Here is a 21602-nt window from a genome sequence, read left to right on the forward strand (position 1 = left end):
TGCGCAAGCCGATTTAATCCGCCGAAGGCACGGGGCTGTCAATTCAACGCCCTGGCCTCTCGTCCAAGCAATGGGACCCGCAGGCACCTCCCACTGCGTACGACAAGAGCTCCAAATCCTTTGAGCCACCACTGCGCAACTGTACGCTTACCCTATTGTTCACGCCACTGCGCCCCCGTCCAAGTTCCTCACGAGCACACCAGTGGGCGCTGCCGTTTCGTAGAGCTCGCTCTCACACACTCACACTCACACGATGAATTTGAAATTTTTCGCTGTTCTCCAAAATTGAAAAAAAATTCCAGATTTTGGCTTTATCGTCACTGTGTTCGCATACCGGGTTTGAAGGGTTGTGGACTTTAAGGGCGGCGCCGGCCGCGCCGGCGAGCTAGACGACAAAGTGCCAGCACCCAGGACAAGCCGATCGCTTGGTATCACAACAATATAGGCCCTCTCGGCTCAAAACTTTGACTGAACTCTCCATCTCTTCACTCTTGCTCACGCGCAGTCTCTCTCTCCCCCTTACCTGTCAGTTTGTTTGTTTTTTCATCAAGAAGAGACATAAGAGACACAGAGAGAGTGTGTGTGTGTTTGAGAGATACACACAGACACAGACACACACACACACACAGGCACAGGCACAGGCACAGGCACAGGCACAGGCACAGGCACAGGCAGAGACACACACAGAGAGAGACAGACACACACACACACACACACACACACACACACACACACACACACACACACACACACACACACACACACACACACAAACACAATACACAGCCATTTCATTACAAGCAGGCATCAGAGTAGAGTTCAAAGAAGCAAAAAAAAAAGAGATTTTTACAGGTGGTGCTTGTGGTGTGTATGACGGGACTGCCATGGCAGCGGCTCAGCAGTCGGATCGGGCTTTTCAGCTCAAGGCACAGGCTGTGACTGCTTTGAGCAAGGATCGGTATCATGTTGCCCTTCCCCTTTTACAGGAGGCCGCAGGTCGGGTCGTGGGCTCGCCGTCGTGTGCTGACCGCGCCACGCCAAGGGCATCAGCTCTCATGGCTCGGATGTGCCCGCCCGCCCAGCGTAGAATTGTACGAGCTGCTGGCGGCGAAGCAAACCATAGAGGTTGGCAGGATCCGTCCCGACAGGCGCTGCCTGGCATGCTTTTGCTCGCCAAAGGGGCTCCGTGCGGGTTGGAAACACTGGCTCACCAAGTCGTACGTTTTGGCTCTTAGCTCAAAACGCGTTTCTACACGGACAAGGCAACACATTGCCTCACCCTCATTGCCCTGGCCCGTGCTGCCGTCGAAGCACTACAGCCACGACCGGCGAGCCAGGCCACCGACAAGAATCCAGGTCAAGGCAGCTCCAGCAACAAGGATGCGGTGCCCAATGACCAGGATTCTGGCGGCCAAGCCCTCGCCCCGGCTTCCGCGCCCACCGAAGCCCTCCAAAGGTACAGTGAGCTCATCAAGCCTCGGGCATGTACATAATCTCTTTGCAGTTGCATCCTCATCCTCATGTACGCGTCGTTGCGCAAATAGCTTGCGTGAAATGATGAGCGTTGACGTTGAAGAACTGGCCACCACCAATACGCGGTTTGTGACTTTTTCTGTGCCTTGGCTCCGCGGCGATGGCTGCCCTGGATGCCGACGCGTACCCAAACAGCAACTCTCACCCCGTCTGTGGGTGGCTGTGCAGACTGCGCGAGCGCGTCGAAGACCTGGAAGCCCGCTTGGACGCTCTGCAACAAGCCCTCTATCAACAGGTGGGTACATCCCGGTTGACCGAGTTCAAGCCCTAGAGGCAGTGGGACGCCGCCTTGCTTACCCCACGTCATCTGTCTTCAGCTCCAGAACTCCGCAGCAGATGAAGCATCCCACGAGGCCAAGACCAGCAACCTTGCTGTATGTGATCAGACCCTTCTGGCTCCTCAGGCCTGCCACAAAAAAAAAATCGTTGTGACTCTCTCTCGCTCTCCCCCACCCCTCTCTTGACTTTTGCCTTGGCCTGTCTTGTGGCGTCTGCTTTGCTTGTTCACCCTTTGTGTTGTCGGCGGTTCTTAGACGACCAGACTTCAACTCGTCGAACGATGCCTGGCGGCTCAGGTCTGCCTTGCCCGTCTTCATTCACCCGTTGGGACCATCAATCCAGACTCATGGCCGCCCTTTCCCTGTCACCAGGACATGGACCAGATGCGGACGCGTTTGCTTGCCATTGTTCAGCGCCACGAGCAAGCCGAGATTGAATAGCCACGACGGTCCCCCACTACCCCTGCTTTCTTGACGCGCGCTTGGCCTGCTGAGCAGGCCTAAAGCATGCAGGTTTGTGTCCATTGAGAAATGCGCAGCTTGAGAAATGCGCACAGAGTACTTGCGCGCAAGTTTAGCCCACAACACTGGTTGTGATTGACAATCGAGACTTTGTGAGCAGCAAATAAAGAAAATGAAATTCCTTTCCAGAAAAAAAAGGACAAGGGCAAAACGAAAACTTGATCCATACAACACCCCATGACCAGTGTGCAACGCTGATGTCGGGTGAGGTGGAGAACACAGCATGGAGAACAGAAACGGCGATAACAAGACACAAGGCGCCGCACCATCAAAGAGGGCTAAGGATAACCAAAACAAAGAGAACAGGATGGCGCTCTCTCACCAACGCCCCCACCTCAACTTCAAATCAAACGTTCATCATCAAATGCAGCCACAAGAAAGGGAAACCAGACAAAAAAGGAAATAAAGGCGGGAGCAATGAGCCGAGAGACGAGCACATTGTTGCAAGAAAGCAAGATCACGACAAAACTGGTCATCAAAGCGCAGCACGATGATCACTCAGGCTAGTCATGACCGGAAGCGGGGCCGGCGCGGCACACACAGTGTTGTCCACCCAACTGATAAGTCAGATTGGCACGCAAAAGTCGGCCTAAGCCTCCTCACCCGAGCACATGCACACAGAGCACCTATACAGCGTTCATCTAAAGCAAAACGCAAGGTCCGGCCTTCTTCTTGCCGCCAGTGCGTTGCTTGGGCTGGGGCTGTAACCGGACGGCACCACCCGTGGCAAAATCCACGGGAGCCTTGGTTGGACTCTGGGGTCCGGTGGCGGGGCCACTTGCGCTGGCCGGTGCAGACGCTGTACTGAGACGCTGTACAAAAAGCTCGGACAGATACTTGAACACTTCGTCAATATTGTAGTTCTCCTGCACAGAGGTGCGATAAAATTTCAGCTTGACTTCCTTAGCGAGCTCTTCAGCCTCCTCCTTGGTCATGACAGCATCGTCGACCAGATCGATCTGTACAAGAACCAGCGTGTGTGAGCTGGGTGTGCCCACCGGCACGCGCCAGGCCGTGCATGCAGGACTGTGGACCAAGACAGCGCCGGACCTTATTCTGTATTAAAACCATGGGAATACTGCCAACCTCCGCCTCGACCTTGCCAATCCAAGACTTGACGGCTTCAAAGGATGCGCGATCAATGGTCGAGAAGGCGACAACACATGCTTCGGCATCTGGAAAAGGCGCATCACAAGTTGACAAGTTGACCCGACAAAACGATCAAGGACAGCTCAAGGGGGTGTGGGGGCACGGAGTCCGACCAAGCATGCTGGGCGCGAGCAACAAAAAAGACAACACGCTCGTACCTCGATAATAGGCCTTTGTCATGCTATCAAACTCCTCCTGGCCAGCCGTGTCCCAGATCATGAGACGCAGATCTTCACCACTGACCTGGAGCTTCTTCTCCAAAAAGTCAACACCAATAGTCTTTTTGTATTCTTGGGTGAAGACACCCTTGCAGTACCGCTGGATCATGGACGACTTGCCAACGGCACCATTGCCCACAATTAGGACCTGTCAAGCATCGAGCAACAAAGGCAATCAATCACTGCACCGCCAGGTGTACGGCAAAAGCGAGATATGTGCTCCGAATAGCAATCGACGCGACACAATATCTCGCACGGAGCTGAAGAGTACCGAAACTGCGCGTGAGCAAAGGCAGCAAGAGACGGGCTCACCTTGACGGGATGTTCGATATCCTCCTGAAGCATGTTGGTGGTTCTCCTGGCAACACCCAGAACACTCGCTTTTCAAGTGCTGGAATTGGAAGAAAAATGAGGGACAAGCCGAGCTTTGCGCACGGCGAGCAACCCGGTCGTTGAGGCACGAAGATGAACTTGACCAGCAGTGGCTCAAGGGCTTGCCCACGGTCGAGCTTTGGCAGCGTCGAAACAATTCGGTTCAGCTACACGGGTGCGTGAAGCTGCACACACGAGATGGCCCTTGGCAGCAATAAACCGAGCTTGATCGGCAACAACGCGTCGCAACACGAGGCCGAATCGAATGCCAGGCTCTGCTTCAAGCGGGACACGGCTCACGACGACAGGGCAACGAACAGACAAGGCCACCAGGATGGCAGCGCAGTGTCAATCAAGTGCACGTAGAGTAGCTGACCCTGGAAAAGATTGCGTGCGTATGATAATCGCAGGCTCAACAGCCCAAAGGCAAGGACAATCGTGCGCCCAAGTACTGCAAAGACCGTCGCTCATGTGCCGGAATGTTGGTCCGGTTTAGTGTCTGGGGGTGATGGCCAGTTGATCGTTTGACAAGGAGCGAGCGCAAGCCAGCAACAAGCAGGCAGAAGTATCGTCAGCAAGGCGCAAAATTCCTCCAGCCAACCGTGGTATTGTGTCCCGTATCAAGCGAGCAGGGGGGCAACGGGGCGGGTCCAAATACCGGCTGCCGTTTAGTTCCCGACGACACTTACAGCCAAACAAAAAAAAAAAAGAAAAACAGAGACAACAAAGCATCGACCGTGCTAGAGAGTGCGGTGCGGTGGAGATCCGGTTCAGAGAGTTGAATCTGCTGCATGTGAAACTTAAGCTTGAATTGTTGGTGTAATCAGAGAAACATCCGCAGAGCTGTGAAACTGTAGAGAATGTTTACTGTGACAAACGATTGTTTTTTCGTGGATATGTGCTTTGCCGCCCGTCTCCCGCGTCTGGCCAGCGTCCCCGAGCCCCTCTTGCGACAAAAAACAGGTCGCCGAGCATCATTTCCATGCGCCTCCGCTCCCCAGGCTCGCACGCCCTGTGCTCCAACGGGCCGCCCCATAGCGCTGCCATTTGATCATCACTGGCAACCGTGTTGAGCGTGAAAGCTCCAACAGTGGGCGGTTGGGGGTCAGGCTATACCACGCACTAGACTATTTGACCCCAGCTCTGAAACACGAATGTCATACATGTACAAAATCTTCTGCCCGTTTAGTCTGACAACTTTGTCAGACTACTGACTGACTTATTGTCAGCAAGACCGCCGCCTCCCTATGCTGTCGCTGGAACAGCATAGGGGCGCCTCATGGCGGTGGCAGGCGAATGCTCCTACCACATGCCCCAAGTACACCACCCAGGCAGAGTGAGTTCTGGTATCATGATTCCATGCCTATGAACTTGCCCGTCGGCATCGGCCAGAGCCGCTTCAAATCCATTCAAAAATAGCATAGAAGCAAAGAAGCGGCTTGCTGACCCAATGCATTTATTGAAGTGAGCGACTGTGATGGTTGTTCGTCCATGAATCTCTACCCTTGACCATTTTTATGAAGATGCGGGCTCACTTTGTGCACTAGTATCCGGAACGTCGCATCCGGGTTTGTTCGTCAACAGGATTGCGTGCATCAGCATTTGTTTCGCGTGATTAACAAGTTTGCGCATGATTATTGAACTTTGGTTTTCGGGCCAATATGGCATCCACAGTTGGTGTACAAACACCAGAGTTCTCCCAACGGCTTTGCTCAACTTAACACCTTTGCTGAGCTCGATATGACTGCCGGAACATTCGAAACACGGCTCGGCCGATAAAGGTCTTAATATCTAGACTTAAATAAAAAAAAAAAAAAAAAAAAAAAAGCGCTGCAAAAAACCCGTTTGAACGTTCGCGTCAAATCCGTGCTTCATGTATTTGAGCACTCACGCCCTGGAGCCTGACAGAACTTCAAAAGGATGTTTGAACGAAGCCATTTCTTTGTCTGAAGAATCAAAGGTGATACGAATGGATTGGGTAGCAGGCGCCGTGGGTAGCTGGGAGGGATCTAGAGCGGACGCAGCTCAGCTAGAGCGTGTCCATGTCGTCCGAGCCTGCTCCTGGTTGTTGTTGGTTGTATGTCTGCTCAAAGGCACGTGCTGAACTGCCAAAGACATGTTGTGACAGATTCCAGTTTTGTGGGCTGGCCATCTGAAAGGTGGGCGCGTGCATGTTCGCTCCGATCCCCGCGGCCGCGGAGCCACTCGAGCCGCTTTGCGAAGGGTAGGTAAAGACGGGTGCCATGGATCCACTCTCGCTTTGAGCAGAGGACTCGGCCCCAAAGTGGGTGGCATTCATTTTTTGCAACAGTGGAAGCGTGCCACCCTCGGCGACCGTGATGACCACCCAGATTTGATCTCCAAAATACTGCCGAGACGATATGCCAAAGGTGAGACGGGAATTGAGCTTGTCCTAAAAAGCCGGTTTGCGTAGGCAGCAACAATGACCCGCGCATTCATAGGGGCAGATCACGACCCACACGCCATACCTGTACGCCGCCATTAATGTAGCACAGCCGATAGGCCACAGCGTACTCGCCTGCCTCTACACTCACACATCCGAGATTGCGGACACCGGATGAGTTGCCGGCAGCATGGCCGTGACTACACCGGGCTGTTTCACGCGAGGGTTTCACGCGAGAGCAAGACTCGAAGTGGTCAAGGGCAACAAAAGGGTGGGCCAGTGTACCTTGTGGTGATTTCATGGGCACGGTCAAGTCACAAGTCTACATTCATACATCATCAGGCACAAGGCTGGGCGTGAGCCACGAAAAAGGAAAAAAAAAAGTATGCAAACCCACGGGTCATGTGTTGTCAATGCGTGGGCTCGTACCGCGCCAGGATCAAGGGCCGGGACGTGAATCACAGGCGCTTGATGCATGCGTGGCCCTTGCACCAGCTCGAGCTGTGTTGACCTGTGGCGTAGCGCCAGAGCACGGTCAATGCGTGAGTTTCTCCATCAGCCACATCCATCTGGCTCAGGTGCGCGGTGCTCAACTCCCACAAACGGTGCTTTCGACTCCAAAAGACACCACACGTACGGGGGCCAAGCGATGGGGCCGTTGTTGACCAGGCGCCACGTCTTCTCAAATACAAAGCCCGGAGGCACAGCCTCGCCATCACCAAAAGTTACGTCACACACAAGCTCCGCTGAGGGCTGTGGACCCATAGCAGCATTGACTGCATTTGCGCCACCCTGATCAAAGAAAGACACCACTGCCGCCTCCAGGTTCCTGCGATTACACGAACACAGGGCCAGAAGTGAGGCTCCGACGGCCTTCCGGTGGCGCAACATGTGTAAGTGTGCATAGAGCACAAGGGGAAGCGCCACACTCGGCGCAAACGCACCAGCTGTTGGCTTCCAGAAAGAAGGTAGCCGCCTCTTGGCTCATGCCAGGCACAAGTTGACAAAAGCGTTGCACCAGGGCGGACGGGTCGTCAGTGCCCATGGACTATCAGGCGCATTGAATAGACGCGTGAGGGTATCCGGCGATGAGGTGTCATTTCATCAATACCAGCCTGCTACACGCCTCCAAATACACCAACACGAGTTCCTTTGCCAACGCCAGAGCCCGAACGATGCGTTGTTGCACACCTGCATCATGTTGACAAGATCGTCGGCCGACATGGTGCCGCGTGGAGGCAACTGTGTCGTGGCGGGGCCGAAAGGGGCAGGGCAGCCGGTGGGCCAAGAGGCCTGGTCCCGGTTCGGCTCGCTGGTCACCCACGCACAGCCCCAAACCTATTAGGACTGACAGCACACCACAGTTATGCATTCCCACCGCAGCTCGTTTATCAACGCGTGCTTGCAAGTACGCCGGCGAGAGACACCACGCACGTTGGCGCTTGTCGGCATCGGCAAGGGATTGGCCATGCACTCCAACATACCCGCAAAAAAACGGCACGACCGTCAATCCGATTATCGCACGCGACTTCTCAAAGGTTATTCCTGCTGCCCCTTGCTTACAACCGTCCTAGCTTCCACCAACGTCGTCGTCGTCGTCGTCGTCGTCGTCGTCGTCGTCGTCGTCGTCGTCGTCGTCGTCGTGTTCTGTCGTCGCGTGTCGTGTAGAAACCTGTCACGCTCTGCTCTTTGTGTGTGTGTTGTCGCAACCATCAAAATTTTGGCGCCCAATTCGGTTATCTTCACTAGTTTCGTCTCCTCGTCTTTCAGTTGTCTGACATTTGCTGTCTCTCAATCGGATTCGCGCCAGGAGGAGTTCGCTTGCATAATAATTTTGTGCTTTGAAAACATGTGTTGATCCGCTCTGCCAGTACTCACACCACACGCCCACCTATGATTATATTGCTACATGCGTGAGTGTGTAGTGCTCTTTCAAAACGCGGGTGAAGTGGGCTGGGTATACTTGTTTTGTCTGAGGCTCCTTGGTGACTTTGCAGCCCAGCGACAACCGATCGATGTTGAGCAAGTGGAAGTCTTGCAATCTGGCTTTCAATTTTTAGGAATGAATAAACTAGCCTGGCCGTCTTGCTTGAAAATATCGTTCTGCTCCTGTTGAGACAATGCAGTCCAATCGCGGATGTTTCCTAGGCAGTCGAGTACACGAAGACACGGTCCGAATTCCTCGATAGTTTGTTCTGACAAGCGAAACCCTGAGACACGGTCTTCCAGGTCTTCTCCCAGAAACACAATGAATTTCCCAGCATTCCGTGAAGTTAGGTTTTTGAGCTCGCCTGGCCAGTCGAGGAATGAGCGGTGGCTAAACGAGCAGTTTGGGAGCAACTCATCCTCCAGATGTTTACGCAAGTCTGATACAAGCAGCCGCAAAAGAGTCAATCGCCGATTTCCATCCATTATAACTCGGCATGTCCAGTCTTCACCAAAGGTGCCAAGCCGTCCTGCAGGAACAGTGAGGGGGGGTCTGATGTCAAAAATTACTTTTGACACCTGTCTCACGGCTTGAACTTCATCGGCCTGGACGGCTGACTCCAACGAATTGGCGAGCTCAAACAGGGAAAGGTTCTTGAGCCCCAAGATCTCTACTCTCAGGGTATTTTGCTCTTTAACCGGGTACACTGTCATTGGGGGGAATGCGCCCGGCGCTTCTTTATTGAAAACATTGCTGACGCTGCTCTGGGACCAGCGAAGGTATGAGCCTGTCAGCTCCTCTTCACCTGGGGGAGGAGAGTACTTCTCACTCTTGTTTCTCTGTTCTTGTCTTTTTCGACCGCGCCGTGCATTTTTTTTCTGTGCCTATTGCAAGCATGGTCTTGAACGAGTCCAGCCGAGCTCAACCATGGTGTGATCAGAATCGGTCGTGCGCCGCATCAACTCACCTTGGTTAATAATTTGCTGTCCATGACGGCAACGTAAATGGAGTTATGATGTCAAAGTGTATCATTCATCACACTGTAATCAGACTGTTTTTTTTAGTAAAAGAAATTGAACGTAAAAATTCACCTTAATGTTATTCAAAAAAAACGGAGTGCTTGTGAACGGCTTGAATCGATCATGTTGCGCACCGCCTCCAAACATCCACCGGGGTTACGGATATTTTTTTCTTGTTTGTGTGTCGTGTCTTATTGACCGCGTTGCCGAAATGGCATCGACGGCTTCCCGCGCGCTGGTCATTATCAGCAGCACGATATGTCGTTCAGAAAGCGAAGATCAAGATTGGATTACTGTCGAACGTCATTCGGCTAGACCGAAGCAAAAAAAAAAGACCGCGCAACAGCCACCAAAGCCAAAAAAGGGCAGCGACAAGCCAACCCGCCGACCAGTCGTGGCCGTCGATACCTCCAAGCTGCAACTCCTCCTGCGTTCTCCTATTTCGCTTGCTCAAGACTTCATTGAGATGCTGCGCATCCATGGGCCCGATCATGGCCGCACGCACGCCGCTTTCGAAAAAGCTATCAACGCAGGACAGAAACGCCAGAGTATGTGCCCGGTCATCGACTCTTTGCTGAAAGGACAAGAAGCTCAGGCTGCACCAGGCTCAGCGCAGTTTTTACTTCACATTGACAAGGACAACAATCCATTTGACGTTTTGGATCAAGTCCTCAAGAACAAAATGATTGCTGAGAGTCTCATCTGTGGAAGCTTTTATCTGGCGAGCAAAAAGTCGCCAGCTTTCCTTGAGGCCGGTTTGCCGCAAACACCGCTGTATGTGCAAGTGCCAAAAATCAAGGAGCTTCAATGCACACTGCCGACTCGCCATTTGGCGACATTAAGTACGCCCGTGTTTTTCAACTTTTTCCCTGCATGCCTGGCAACGACCGCCGACCACGCGCTTTTGGCGCAACAGCTGGAGGAGACATTGCGAAGCGTCAGTTCAAGCATTTGGCAGAAGCCGTTTGCATGCTCGCTGGTGTACACCGCATGGGATAGCGACAGCCAGCTCGATCTGGTCCGTGTTTTGAGAAACGCCTGTGCAGGTCAAATTTTGATGAAAGACGCTAGGCGCTGGGTGCAAGGCACGAAGGCAGCACTCAAAGCCGCTGGCCTGCAATACCGAGATACAGACAATGGTCTGTTCCTTTCCAAAGATGCTGCGCTATCAAGAGCGTTTGTGCTTATTAGCTGGAATGCGCAGCTATTTCAACACGCTTCCTCTTTTGTGTACAGCGTCCTGCTTGATAAGCGTGTGGTGACGGCTGACAGGTCAGAATCTATTGTGGCCACCTATACACCTCAAGAGTTGGCATCCAATACGCCAAAGCCTGCTCGGCAAGAGCTCGTTCCAGCCCAGCAACCCCCCAAATTTAATCTTGTTGATGAGCTCTGTAAGGGCCGGTAGGTTCCTGTCTCATTCATGTTTTTTATGGTTTCTCTGTTTACAAAGAGCACATGTCGGTAAGTTTCTCTCACCTCCAGATACTCGACTGCCGGCAGGACTTGGATGGAAGTCGGAAGAAAGTTGTACAAACAGTCGCCCTCGGCATTTGCACAGCGCTTTGGCGAACACAGTGCGGAGGCGGTGAAATCCTCCATCGCCAAGATGAATGTCAATCACTCAAGTGAAAGTCAGTGGTGCTACCTTTGACAGTTCCTTCCACTGATTTCAACTTGGGTGGTTGACATGGAACAATTCGATTTATTGTAGTCTTGTGATTGGGCGATCAAGCTCGCCGTTCAGTCCACTCTTTGACTTTTCTGGTTATGAAAATCGAGACATCATATCAAGGGGGTGTTGTCGAAATGGCTCGTTTCGCGATGTTGTAACAGAATACACTTAAAGTTGGATCCCGTGTCATTACACCGAGCGTTTGTTCCGCATTCGGATAATGATTATGAATGTCAATTTGCAAGAAGGGAGAATCAGAACCCCATCGGCGTGATGGCACCAACTTTCTAACCGTCTGCGGGAAAATAAACACAATTTCATCGTGCCTCCGCTCTATTGCTCATTTTTCATTTTAAAACCTAGTCGTGTTCGTCACATTTATATATATACACACCACGCTGGCAGAAAGACGGGCATGCGGGCGGGTGGGGCACCACTGGGTTTGCACCCCGAAGAAATTAACAACAAACATCAGCAACAACAAAGAACATAATAATAATATAAAATGGTGGGCGAGTTCACGAGCTGCAAACAGGGGACAGCCCAGCGCCAGTGCAGCATCACGCTCTAGAGTCAGAGCTCAAACCAATGTGGCTTTGCGCCCATTTTGACTCAACGGCACCACACGGGCCGAGCCCTTGCTGGAGACTGACTTGACGCTTTGATGCGAGCTGGCACTAAGACTGCTCTCAGTTGAGCGCTCAACAGCGGTCGTATAGGTTGGGGGTGGTCGCGCGTGGGCCAAGACTGGGTCGCTCGATCGTTTCTCAAGTTTGGTCGGTGGGGCCACGTTTGAGGCGTCCGGCCGTGTGGCCAGTTGTCGTGCCGAACGCCGGCCACGCGATTGGCGATTCAAGCCCGACTGGCGACGCAAGGGCCGGGGGTGAGTTCCATTCACACAGCTTGGCGAGTCCAGGACGGACGATGGCACATCAAGACCAGGGCCGACCATGCTCATGTCTCCATCTTCGATGGAGAGGTTGAGAACCGGTGGTGCAGCCCGGGTGTGACGAGGGTGTTGCAAAGGCCGCCGTCCACTGCTCAGCATCAACGCGGGTTCCGTGCTACGGCGTGGACGTTGACGGTAGAGTGCTGGTGTTCGTGCAGTCAGCCGTTCAACCAAATCGGCATGGGGCCCAACGGAGGCTCCGGATGCAACCGGTAAACCTGGTGTTGCTGTCGCAGACTGCACGGCCGAGTGGGTGTGGCGGCGACGTGGCGTCATGATGCGAGCCATAAAGCCGCGGCGATTGCCACCAGGATCTGCGTCTCGCATGACGTCCAAGAGCTCATACATTCGTTGCTTGTACTCGGCAAACTCGCCATCCACATACTCGAGCATCTGCAAGAAGCGGGTAGCCATGGTGCGAGCATTCTGCAACTTGGCGCGTGCCGCCTGCGTGTCTTCGCTGTTGCTCAAAGCATCGAGATACTCGCGCCAGAGCTCTGTCACGGATTGCTCCTCTCGACTCAGCTTGGCACACGTCTCACGATAGTGCGCTCCTCGATACGGAGCAGGTGTAAACTCGAGGCTGTCCTCGCTGGGCGTTTCCTCACAGGCCACCAAGGACTCGATACGCCTTTGAATTTGAGCATGCAGCGTGCTGTCTGGTACCTGGAGGAGCGCAATGGTGGCATCCAAGGCAAAATGGCCATTCAGGGGAGAATGAGTCGACATGTCCCAAATTGCAATCGTCGTGAGAGCTCAATAATGGATATCAGACAAAAACGTACCAGACCGCTGGGACCCTCATGTAAGCACCACACAAAGGCATCTGTCATGGCCTGAGTGGCTTCAACGGAAGCCATATCCTGCGCCGGCCACAGAGAGCGTGAGGGCGAGAGGATGCAAGGCGTACGGTGCCACGTAAGCCAAAACGTGCATCCTGGTAACTGGCATACCGGAGGCAACAAGGAGGGCGCAATGCAGCGTGCTAGATTCTCGTATGTCATCTTATTGTGCTCCGCTAGGATTCCCAAATTGCAAAAGGTAAGCATACGGCCTGGAGGGAGACAGGCTGGTACGGTACAGGCCAACACGGAGACACACCGTATTGGCCAATGCGATGGCAGAGACGGACAAGGCCAGAGACAATGCAAAACCCTGCGAGCATGAGCAAGAGCAGTGTTTTTGCACATGAGCGTCGAGTCGCGCCTCGGCTCAGGGGATGAGGGGTCTCGGGTAGGCAACGAACAGGAATGTGGCATGAGGGCCAGCACAATCGGGAGAGCGCGTCGATAGCGCTCTTCACGGGAGCGAGCGGCAAGCTCCTGTAGGAGGTCGAGGGATGTGGTGTGCAAGGCATTGGCCAGATGGTCACGGAGCCGTGCTTTGAGAAGGGCAATCCAGTCGTGAATGGTAATGTCGGTTGTCTCCAGCGTAGGCGTATTGGTGGTGATGGATGACTCCTCAAGCTCAAGGCAGTGGGCTATGTCAATGCCAGCCAAGTAGAAGAGCTGGGCATCGTGAAGCTGACGAAGCGCACTGACGCGAATGGCGGATCCAGCGCGCCGAAACACGCCCTCTGTTTGAACAATGGCTGGACAAGGCGCGCGTGCATCAACAAGCAAGGCTTTGTGAGCTTGGGAAGCCACAATAAGAATATCTGTGCACGAGTGCTTGCTGGAGCTGATTGCTAGGTGTTTGGTGGAGTTTATTTTCAAAATGCAGGGCCAGGTTTGGGATCCAAGAGGGGCATGGACACGCCAGCTGTGCGGGACCAACCTCGTTTGCGGAAGAGATGACGAAGCAGGTTGGTAATGTTGAGCACTCGACGAGTGCCATTGGAAAAGAGTTTGCGAATTTCGGCGGAGCGAGAAGGCGCCGAGGCGAAATGAATGTTGGCGGCTACATCGCGACAAGGCAGTTCCTCTTCGCCCAGGCCGTCCAAGTCTTCGAGAGCTGGCAGATCCAGCTCGCTCGCCAGGGCGAGAACGGCCTGTTTGAGATGAAAAGCGTCATCCATGCTCTCTTGATGACTCGGGTTCTCAGACGCTGTTGGCGATATCAGGCAAATGGCTCGTTGGGAAGGGCTTTCACCGCATGCAACGCGCAGGGGATGTTTTGCAACGTGATTGGGCAGCTCGAGCCCGAGCTTGCAGTGTCTGCTCTGTGGATACGAAAAAAAGAAAAAGTCGGGACAGGGGACGGGAGGGTTGTCTACAACAAATGCCAACCGCCCGCAAGTGAGCGAGCGGGGGTGTGGTGATTGCTGGCGGTGATGCAAAGGGGGGCAATTCTTGTTGGATAAATCGGGGCCAGACGGGTGGTTGTGGGCAAAACAGGACGAGCCCAGCTAAAAGTTGGGGCCAGCTCGGCACATATCCACCCAACAGAGGACAAGAAGAGTCCAAGAGTTTTGCGACGGTACACGCAATGACCAACCTGCGCGAGGGCAGCCGCGGTGCAAAATTGTTACAAGGACCAGGCAGCCGGGACGATCTGGCAGGCGCAGCCCGCACCCAGCTCGAGCGGTCCGGTGTCTCACGACAGCTATAACACGAATGGGAACGACAAGTTTGCCCCCCACCACGATGCCCGGAAGTCAAGGTCGGAACTGTTCGAGCTCGCCAGCACACACACACACACACACACACACACACACACACACACACACACACACACACACGAAAACACAACAACACAACAAGAGCAAGATTTTCAAACACACCCGCCAAAAGTTTGCCTGTAAGCAGCAACCAGTTTTTTGAAAATCGATCATTTATCTGACAATTGTTCACAACCACTGATGTGTGACAATGACGGCACTTTGATTCTAAAACCTGACGAACTCCTTTTTATCTGACTTTTCTGCTGTTGTTGTGCTCTTCTGCTTGTGTGCCGTTTCCTCTTGTGTGTGTGTGTGTGTGTGTGTGTGTGTGTGTGTGTGCGTGCGCGTCGAAAGTGCTCGACCTGCGATGTGTCTGACTCGCTCAGCTCTGGCTCTCCTTGGGTCCTCAAACTCTCTGCCCCCTGACTCGTTCTGGTCCTCTGACTCTCTGTTCCGCATCATCCCTTCGTCTTCATCACACACGCACACACACTCACAGGAGGGCGCGTGCTCTTCATCTCGCTCTCGATCGCGGTGGATGTGGCGGTCCATCAGGCTCATCCCCAGCGCTGCAGAGAAGGCTCGGCGGACATTCGACCGCTCGCTCGTGCCTTGACACAATCACCCTCCCGCTCCCTCTTGCTCGATCCACACGAGCCAATGCAGGACCAGCTGGCACGATCGCACAGCGCATCCCCCCGCGAGCGAGTACGCAAGCCCCGTGCTGCACGCCGCACGTTGCAAACATCAGCGCGGACATGCCAGAGCGGACACAGATTCAAACCCCTCTGGAAACGTGCATGCAGGTGGTCCGTTTGACAACGACAGTTATGACCGCTCACCCCTGCCATCTTGCTGACCTTGTCATTCCTGTGGCGCCTATGCCTTGACTGCCCCCCTTCCCTGTGATATCGTGTAGCTGCTTGCCAATATCACCCAACCATTCTCTCTCTCTCTCTCTCTCTCTCTCTCTCTCTCTCTCCCCCCCCCCCTTCTTAATCAATGGCCAAACCGGACCAGTCCCTCGCTCAAATTGAGACCCTTGCTGCTTCCTTTCCCGTCATTCCACACACCAGCCTGCGATCTGCCGGTGACATTTGTGCCTTCCTTTCCTCAATCCTCGGGATTCATCCAACAAAAGCGGGAGAGGCCTGCCCATCTCCACTCGAGCTGGTTGTCCCCCTCCTCATCCTCTGCCCCCTTGTCTGGACGGCGGGGGCCCGCTAATTGTCGCCAAACTGAGCAGTGCCCCAGAAACACTTCTCACCGGCCTCCTCGGTCCCATCTTTGAAGGCACAGAGCAAAGGTGCGGGTCAGCGCTGCCCAGCCCCTTTTCCTGACGCCCATCCCGTGAAGTGGCATTCCTCCTCGCGAGCAACAAGTGGGCACTTTGCGAGCTACACTTTCGCCTCGTCACTTGCACTCTTGAGTCGGCGCGAAAAACGGCGTCTGCCCTTTTCTGGGCCTGCACCACGTACACACAAAACAGGCGCCTAGGTTGCCTGCTGGTCAAGCGCCCGCAGAGGTCGTCTCGGCAGCACCACCGCCACGATGAATCGCTCCATCAGTACCAAGGATCGCAACCGCACCGTACGTTGGCAGCTTACCCACCTTGCTCTCCTTGCCCGATGTCGTGCTTCGCCTCAGCAGGCACATTGCCTCGCGCAGCTTCCTCTCACCACATATCTCACGATGGATGGCGAAAACACTTGGCTGTTCGTAAATCACAGAGGAGTCAATCGACCAAGGAATCCTCTGCGCCCCGGCGTTCAACGAGTTTGAGCCATCGGCAGAGCGGCGATTGGTCTAAAAAAGCCTCCATTCGACGTCGCTTGCCCGGCTGGCGCTCGTACCAAGGCAAGCAGACACAACGCCTGCAGCAAGCCATCCAACAGGCCGACCTCTCAGCCATTGCCCGCGCCATCCGAGATGGCGCCGAAATCAACCATCGCGATCAACACCGTGATTGGAAGACCCCACTCTTGATGGCCATCAGCATCTACGACCCGAGCAATGACCGCACCCTTGAAGTGATTGAGGTACGGTTTTTTTTTTTTTTTGCTTCTCCACGAGACACAAAAACTTGTCCATAGAGTCGGCGCTGGTGCCTACGTTCGCTGGCTGCTCTTCCGTTGCACGCACTGACCATACGCTTGGGGCCCACGACACGTCAGATTCTGCTTCGGGCCAAGGCCGATGGTGATTGCCAGGACGTTATGGGCAACTCGGCTCTGCATACAGCTGCCCACTTTGGTCATGTCGACGTGGTCCACCTTCTCTTGCAGTACCAGGTCGATTGTCATCGCCTGAACAACCAAGCTGAGAATGCCCTCTTCACAGCCGTTCGCCAAAATCAAGCCGCCTGCGTGCGCCTCTTTGTCAAGCGCCTTCCGCAAATGCTGCCCGAGGTGCCACAGGAACAGCGGCTGCTTGGCCTCTGTCTGCAGTCTTGTCAATATGACACGCTCGAAGATATCTTGCGCGCTTACAAACTAGCCGCCCCAAATGACATGGATCACATTCTCAATGCGCTCCAAAGAAAGCAGCCAGACAACACCCGCCTCGCTCACCTCATTAACAGCATGCGCAATCAGCAGCCATCAGACATGGCTGCCACCAACAACAACCATCAACACCTCAATACCTCGACCGACCTAGACCAGTTGGGGCCATTGCAGCCCTCCAAGCCATCGCGGCCCCCAGCAGAAGACCGTCGCCGTCGGTCCTCCCTCCTCGCGGCACAGTGGCTCGTTCCCACTGCCCTCACCGTGCGGCGTGGAGCTGATGGTCTCTTGGGCTTTAGCGTAGTCGGGGGCATTGAGCAGGATGCCCTCCCCGCCATTGCTCTCAGCGATGCGCACAGCCCCCACTACGAAGGCCAGGGCTACCAATTGCGGGAGGGTGACGAACTGCTCGCCGTGGATGGTCATCCCGTAGCTGGCCTCTCTCACGCCGGCGTGGTTGACCTCTTTCGTCAATGCGAGTCCCGCGTTTCTCTCCTCATCCTACCGCTCGAGGCAGATGAGCAGGACTACAACACCGGCAACACGGGTGCGCAACAAGGCATGCGTGAACGATCCGGGACACAAGCCAGCCTGCGCAGTGTGACTCAGCAGCAGCCTCTGCTCTTTTACGATGCTAGCGTGCCCCTGACCACGCGCACACCAGAAGCGGGTGAGGTTCAGGGCCAAACCTATCACTTTGTTTCGCCGCAACTCTTCCACTTCTTCCTCGCCAATAAGCACCTGGCCGAGTGGGGCCAGTATTTAGATCATTACTACGGCTCGCTCAAGCGATCCATCGAGGTCCGCCCACAACACAAATCGCGTCAAGCTGCCACGTCTGCCATCAAGATTTGCCACCTCACTCGCAACGCCGAGAACGTCTTTGGCTTTGGCATCCACGGTGGGACCGATCATCGCAACCTGCCCTTCATCGCCCACATTGCCGATGTTGCCTACGCGCCGTCTTCGCCCAACCGCATTGCCCACGGCGACGCGATTCTGCGTATTAACGATGAAAGTACCCTCACGTGGTCCTCCGAGCAGTGTGTGCAAGCCATCACCAGCTCCCTCAACGTCCTCACCCTCGTGTGTATGACCCGCACCGCCAATACCGAGGCGTTTGCCCTGCCCTCGCCGCCCCCCGAGGACGTGCCCACCAATGTCCGCACCATATCGCCGTCCAAGGTGGTGAGCGCCAACAGCACCCCGCGCAACCAGTCGCCTGCCGTGCCGGTGCTCCTTGATGCCCAGGCAGATCAAGCGCGTGCCTCCCCAGGACCTCGTGCACACCGTCCCAGCGGGGGTGGCTCAAGCCGACGCCGCTCGGGTATGGCCTCGTCTGAAGCCACACCTGCTTCTGCTTCCGATGGATATGAACCGGTGCGCCTGACTCGAAAGATTCTGGAACAGCGCAATCTTTCATACCTCATTGCCGCCAATGAGGCCCTTGGTGACGGCTCGGTCCGCACGGAGAGTGATATTGCTGCATGGACGCGCCGCGTTCTGGAGAGTAATCAGCAGATGGATCAGGTCATGAACAAAACGGAAGACAAGGTCCCACATGAGACTCGGGAGCGAGCTTCAGACCAACACAGGCCAAAGCGGACTGCCAGTGGTCGTAAGCGATCCTCCGATGCGGCCGTAGCACCCGCGCAGCCTGCGAGCGCTGCTCAGCCATTGCAGGACGATGGCAACAATGATGCCGAGGCCACCGCCTCTCTCCCTCCCGCTGCAACTGTCCTTCGCATGCTTGGTGATCAGGGTGAAACCGACACCGACCAAGCGGAGAACGCTGGTTCCAACTCCGCTGCCACCCCTCGCGCTGTGGTCGAGCTCCAGCAGCATGGTGCACGCAACCCTCAGCGCAGCCAAGCCTCCTTCGATGAACAGTCGAACGACGTCTTCCGCCAGCGCTCCAGCACTGTTACCTCCACCCGCGCTCGTGTTGGTAGTGTCAACCATCACCAGCAGCACCGCTTGGCGAGTCTCGGTAGTCGTGCTGCCAGTCTTGATCCGAACGTGGACCCCTCGCCCGTGCCAGAAGACTCGCCCGAGCCCTCCGTTGTGCTGGTCCAGGACCGTCGCTCCTCGGCCAGCACCCTCTCCGAAACGCAGCGTCAGCAGCAGCAAAAACAGCTGTCAAGTGAAGAGCAGGCTCAAGAGGCGCAGTCGTGCGGTGAACAACACATCAACGTGCAGCGTGCATCCAAGTCGTCCACCGGCTCCACATCAGCAAATGCTTGTGATCCCAAACCCGAGGCTACGCAACTGCCCCAAGCGCCATACAATGAGCCGATTCCGGCGCCCGTGACCGTAGCTGTGGTGGTCGAACCCATCACCACCACCCTGTCGCTGGCTCAGGCCACGGCCCAGCCACTAAACGAGTCGCCGGCACGCCTGCTGCCTCGCCATGCAGGTGAAGACATTGCAATCAAGACCGAGGCGGTGTTTGAAAGTCCATCGCAGGTGATCAAGCCGGTTGAAGACAACTCAGCGGTGGACGAGGCAGCACTGGAGGACATGAAGATGATGCAACACATCGGCCGCGCTGGTTCTGCCGCGTCCCTGAAGCGGCAACAACATGAATTGGAGGCTGCTGCAGAGTCGGATGGCAGCCCCACAAAGTCCTCGGCTGGCGAGCCGGACGCTAGCGCGTCCGCGGCGTCCTCTGCCAGCGGCGCACTGGAATCAAGCCCGGCCGCAGCGGCCGTGGCTGGAGCTACTGGCCTCAAGCGAGGTGCAGAGTGGTTGGCCGCAACCACCGACTCGGAAGACGGCAGCGATACTGGCTCTGACGCCGATGATGGATACATGCAGATCACGCACGGCAACGAGAAGGTTGATGCAATCTTGCAGCACCTTCAGAGCAAGCTAGATGCAGAGGGCGGCCTGCAGACTGAGTTTTCGCGACTTCAGAGCGTGGGCTTGCGTCACAAGTCCTGCGCTACCCAGGCCAATCGGGACAAGAACCGCTACCGCAATATCACGGCCTATGACCATTCGCGCGTAGTTTTGCAGGTTAACCCGGAGGAGGGTGGTTGTGACTATTACAACGCCAACTACATTGCGGGTGCCCGCAGCCCCTCGGATTACATCGCCTGTCAGGGACCCACCAATTCCTCCGTGGACGACTTCTGGCGCATGGTATGGCAACAAAAGACGCAATGCATCGTCATGGTGACCAACTTGGAGGAACAGGGCCGTATGAAGTGCCTCAAATATTGGCCTGACCTGGCCCCGGGAGTCTCAGCCGACGACCTGCGCGCCGATGAGCTGCCCAAGCTGCAGCTTGGCCCGTATGTGGTGTTTTTCAAAGAACGCCACGAGCACAAGCTCTGGACACAGCGCGTCTTTGAGCTGGAGCATGAAGGCGAAGGGCGTATGACCGTGACCCAGTTTCATATGACCGCTTGGCCTGACCATGGTGTGCCATCGGAACCGTCGGATCTGCTCTACTTCCGCCAGGCCATCCGTGCAGCTTTTCCCAACCCCACCTCTCCCATGCTCGTGCATTGTTCAGCCGGCGTTGGCCGTTCGGGTACCTTTATTGCCATTGATCACATGCTTCAACTTATTTTGGTACGTGTTTCGGATCTGACCGCCTCGTATTGGTAGCCGTGCGTTGGACTCGTCAGGCGCCATTTTCTTTGCTTGCATAGTCTCGATTCTTCAGATGTTGACCTCACAAATAAATGTCCACACTCGGCTTCTCCCTTCCTTAGGACGAGGCACGGGCGGCCTCCGACGTCCCGGACGTGCGCGACGTAGTGCATGGCATGCGAGATCGCCGGAATTTCATGGTCCAAACCGAGGAGCAGTACATTTTCATTTATTTTGCCCTCGAAATGGCACTCACAGCCATGCAAGCGGTAAGAACGGATTTGCGTGGTGGCGCCTGCTCCCTTGCTGGCCGACACACTGCGTGCAGGCTCTCTAGCCCAAGATTGAGCTCAAGCGCATCATTCATGCTCACACCGTCTGCCAAATGGTCACTGCGTATAGACGGACAAGGCAGACTTGAAGATGGCGTTGGATGAGTTCCATCAGCACACAGCTGCCTAAATTGCAAGCTGCAGCAACCGAGTTGTCCCTCGCTTTGACTACTGGGCCAAGTCGTGCGTGTTGCCACGTACACGCTTTACACTCGTGGCCGGGAGGTCCAACAAGACTAATAATATGCCAACTCGATGCTTTGCTTGGTCTGGCTTTCCTTTTTTCTGCCTGTTTCCTTTTGCCATGCACATGAACGTGTGTGGTTTGCTGAATATTCTAATCCCTCAGGTTGTCTTTGCCTTGCAAATATGGATGATATATGTAGTCCATTTGTGGGCGCGGTGTCTCATGTAGTAGAATCTAATTGTCGTTGTGTTTTATCTGGTGTTCTGCCCTCGGTTCAGGTTGTTGGCTTAGTGGCCTTGGCATGCCCCGATGGGATGAGTGTAGGAAGCTT

The 21602-nt window shown here is 55.0% G+C and overlaps 6 protein-coding genes across 6 annotated transcripts; 3 read left to right on the forward strand and 3 right to left on the reverse strand.

Moving 5' to 3' along the window:
* Window positions 1-884: 884 nt before the first annotated feature.
* Window positions 885-1804, forward strand: MONBRDRAFT_8652 (uncharacterized protein; the record flags this gene model as incomplete). Its single annotated transcript, XM_001746238.1, has 3 exons — window positions 885-1091; window positions 1236-1456; window positions 1702-1804. The coding sequence occupies 3 exons, from the start codon at window positions 885-887 to the stop codon at window positions 1802-1804; spliced, it is 531 nt and encodes a 176-aa protein (XP_001746290.1).
* A 1170-nt stretch (window positions 1805-2974) lies between these two features.
* Window positions 2975-4045, reverse strand: MONBRDRAFT_25870 (uncharacterized protein; the record flags this gene model as incomplete). Its single annotated transcript, XM_001746353.1, has 4 exons — window positions 2975-3292; window positions 3384-3508; window positions 3641-3848; window positions 4013-4045. The coding sequence occupies 4 exons, from the start codon at window positions 4043-4045 to the stop codon at window positions 2975-2977; spliced, it is 684 nt and encodes a 227-aa protein (XP_001746405.1).
* A 2056-nt stretch (window positions 4046-6101) lies between these two features.
* Window positions 6102-7700, reverse strand: MONBRDRAFT_25871 (uncharacterized protein; the record flags this gene model as incomplete). The annotated part of the gene is made up of 7 exons (XM_001746354.1): window positions 6102-6485; window positions 6562-6617; window positions 6762-6798; window positions 6906-6987; window positions 7114-7305; window positions 7421-7524; window positions 7668-7700. The coding sequence occupies 7 exons, from the start codon at window positions 7698-7700 to the stop codon at window positions 6102-6104; spliced, it is 888 nt and encodes a 295-aa protein (XP_001746406.1).
* Window positions 7701-9601: 1901 nt separating this feature from the next.
* Window positions 9602-11076, forward strand: MONBRDRAFT_37272 (uncharacterized protein; the record flags this gene model as incomplete). The annotated part of the gene is made up of 2 exons (XM_001746239.1): window positions 9602-10826; window positions 10908-11076. Exons 1-2 carry the CDS (start codon window positions 9634-9636, stop codon window positions 11074-11076), a joined length of 1362 nt encoding a protein of 453 aa, XP_001746291.1. The 5' UTR covers window positions 9602-9633.
* A 601-nt stretch (window positions 11077-11677) lies between these two features.
* MONBRDRAFT_8655 (uncharacterized protein) lies at window positions 11678-14063 on the reverse strand (the record flags this gene model as incomplete). The annotated part of the gene is made up of 3 exons (XM_001746355.1): window positions 11678-12712; window positions 13000-13622; window positions 13823-14063. 3 exons carry the CDS (start codon window positions 14061-14063, stop codon window positions 11678-11680), a joined length of 1899 nt encoding a protein of 632 aa, XP_001746407.1.
* Window positions 14064-16199: 2136 nt separating this feature from the next.
* On the forward strand, window positions 16200-21214 carry MONBRDRAFT_25873 (uncharacterized protein; the record flags this gene model as incomplete). The annotated part of the gene is made up of 5 exons (XM_001746240.1): window positions 16200-16238; window positions 16379-16687; window positions 16742-20731; window positions 20875-21021; window positions 21155-21214. The coding sequence occupies 5 exons, from the start codon at window positions 16200-16202 to the stop codon at window positions 21212-21214; spliced, it is 4545 nt and encodes a 1514-aa protein (XP_001746292.1).
* Between the last annotated feature and the right edge of the window lie 388 nt (window positions 21215-21602).

Source organism: Monosiga brevicollis, genomic scaffold (assembly GCF_000002865.3).
Source record: "Monosiga brevicollis MX1 MONBRscaffold_12 genomic scaffold, whole genome shotgun sequence".
Lineage (NCBI taxonomy): Eukaryota > Choanoflagellata > Craspedida > Salpingoecidae > Monosiga > Monosiga brevicollis.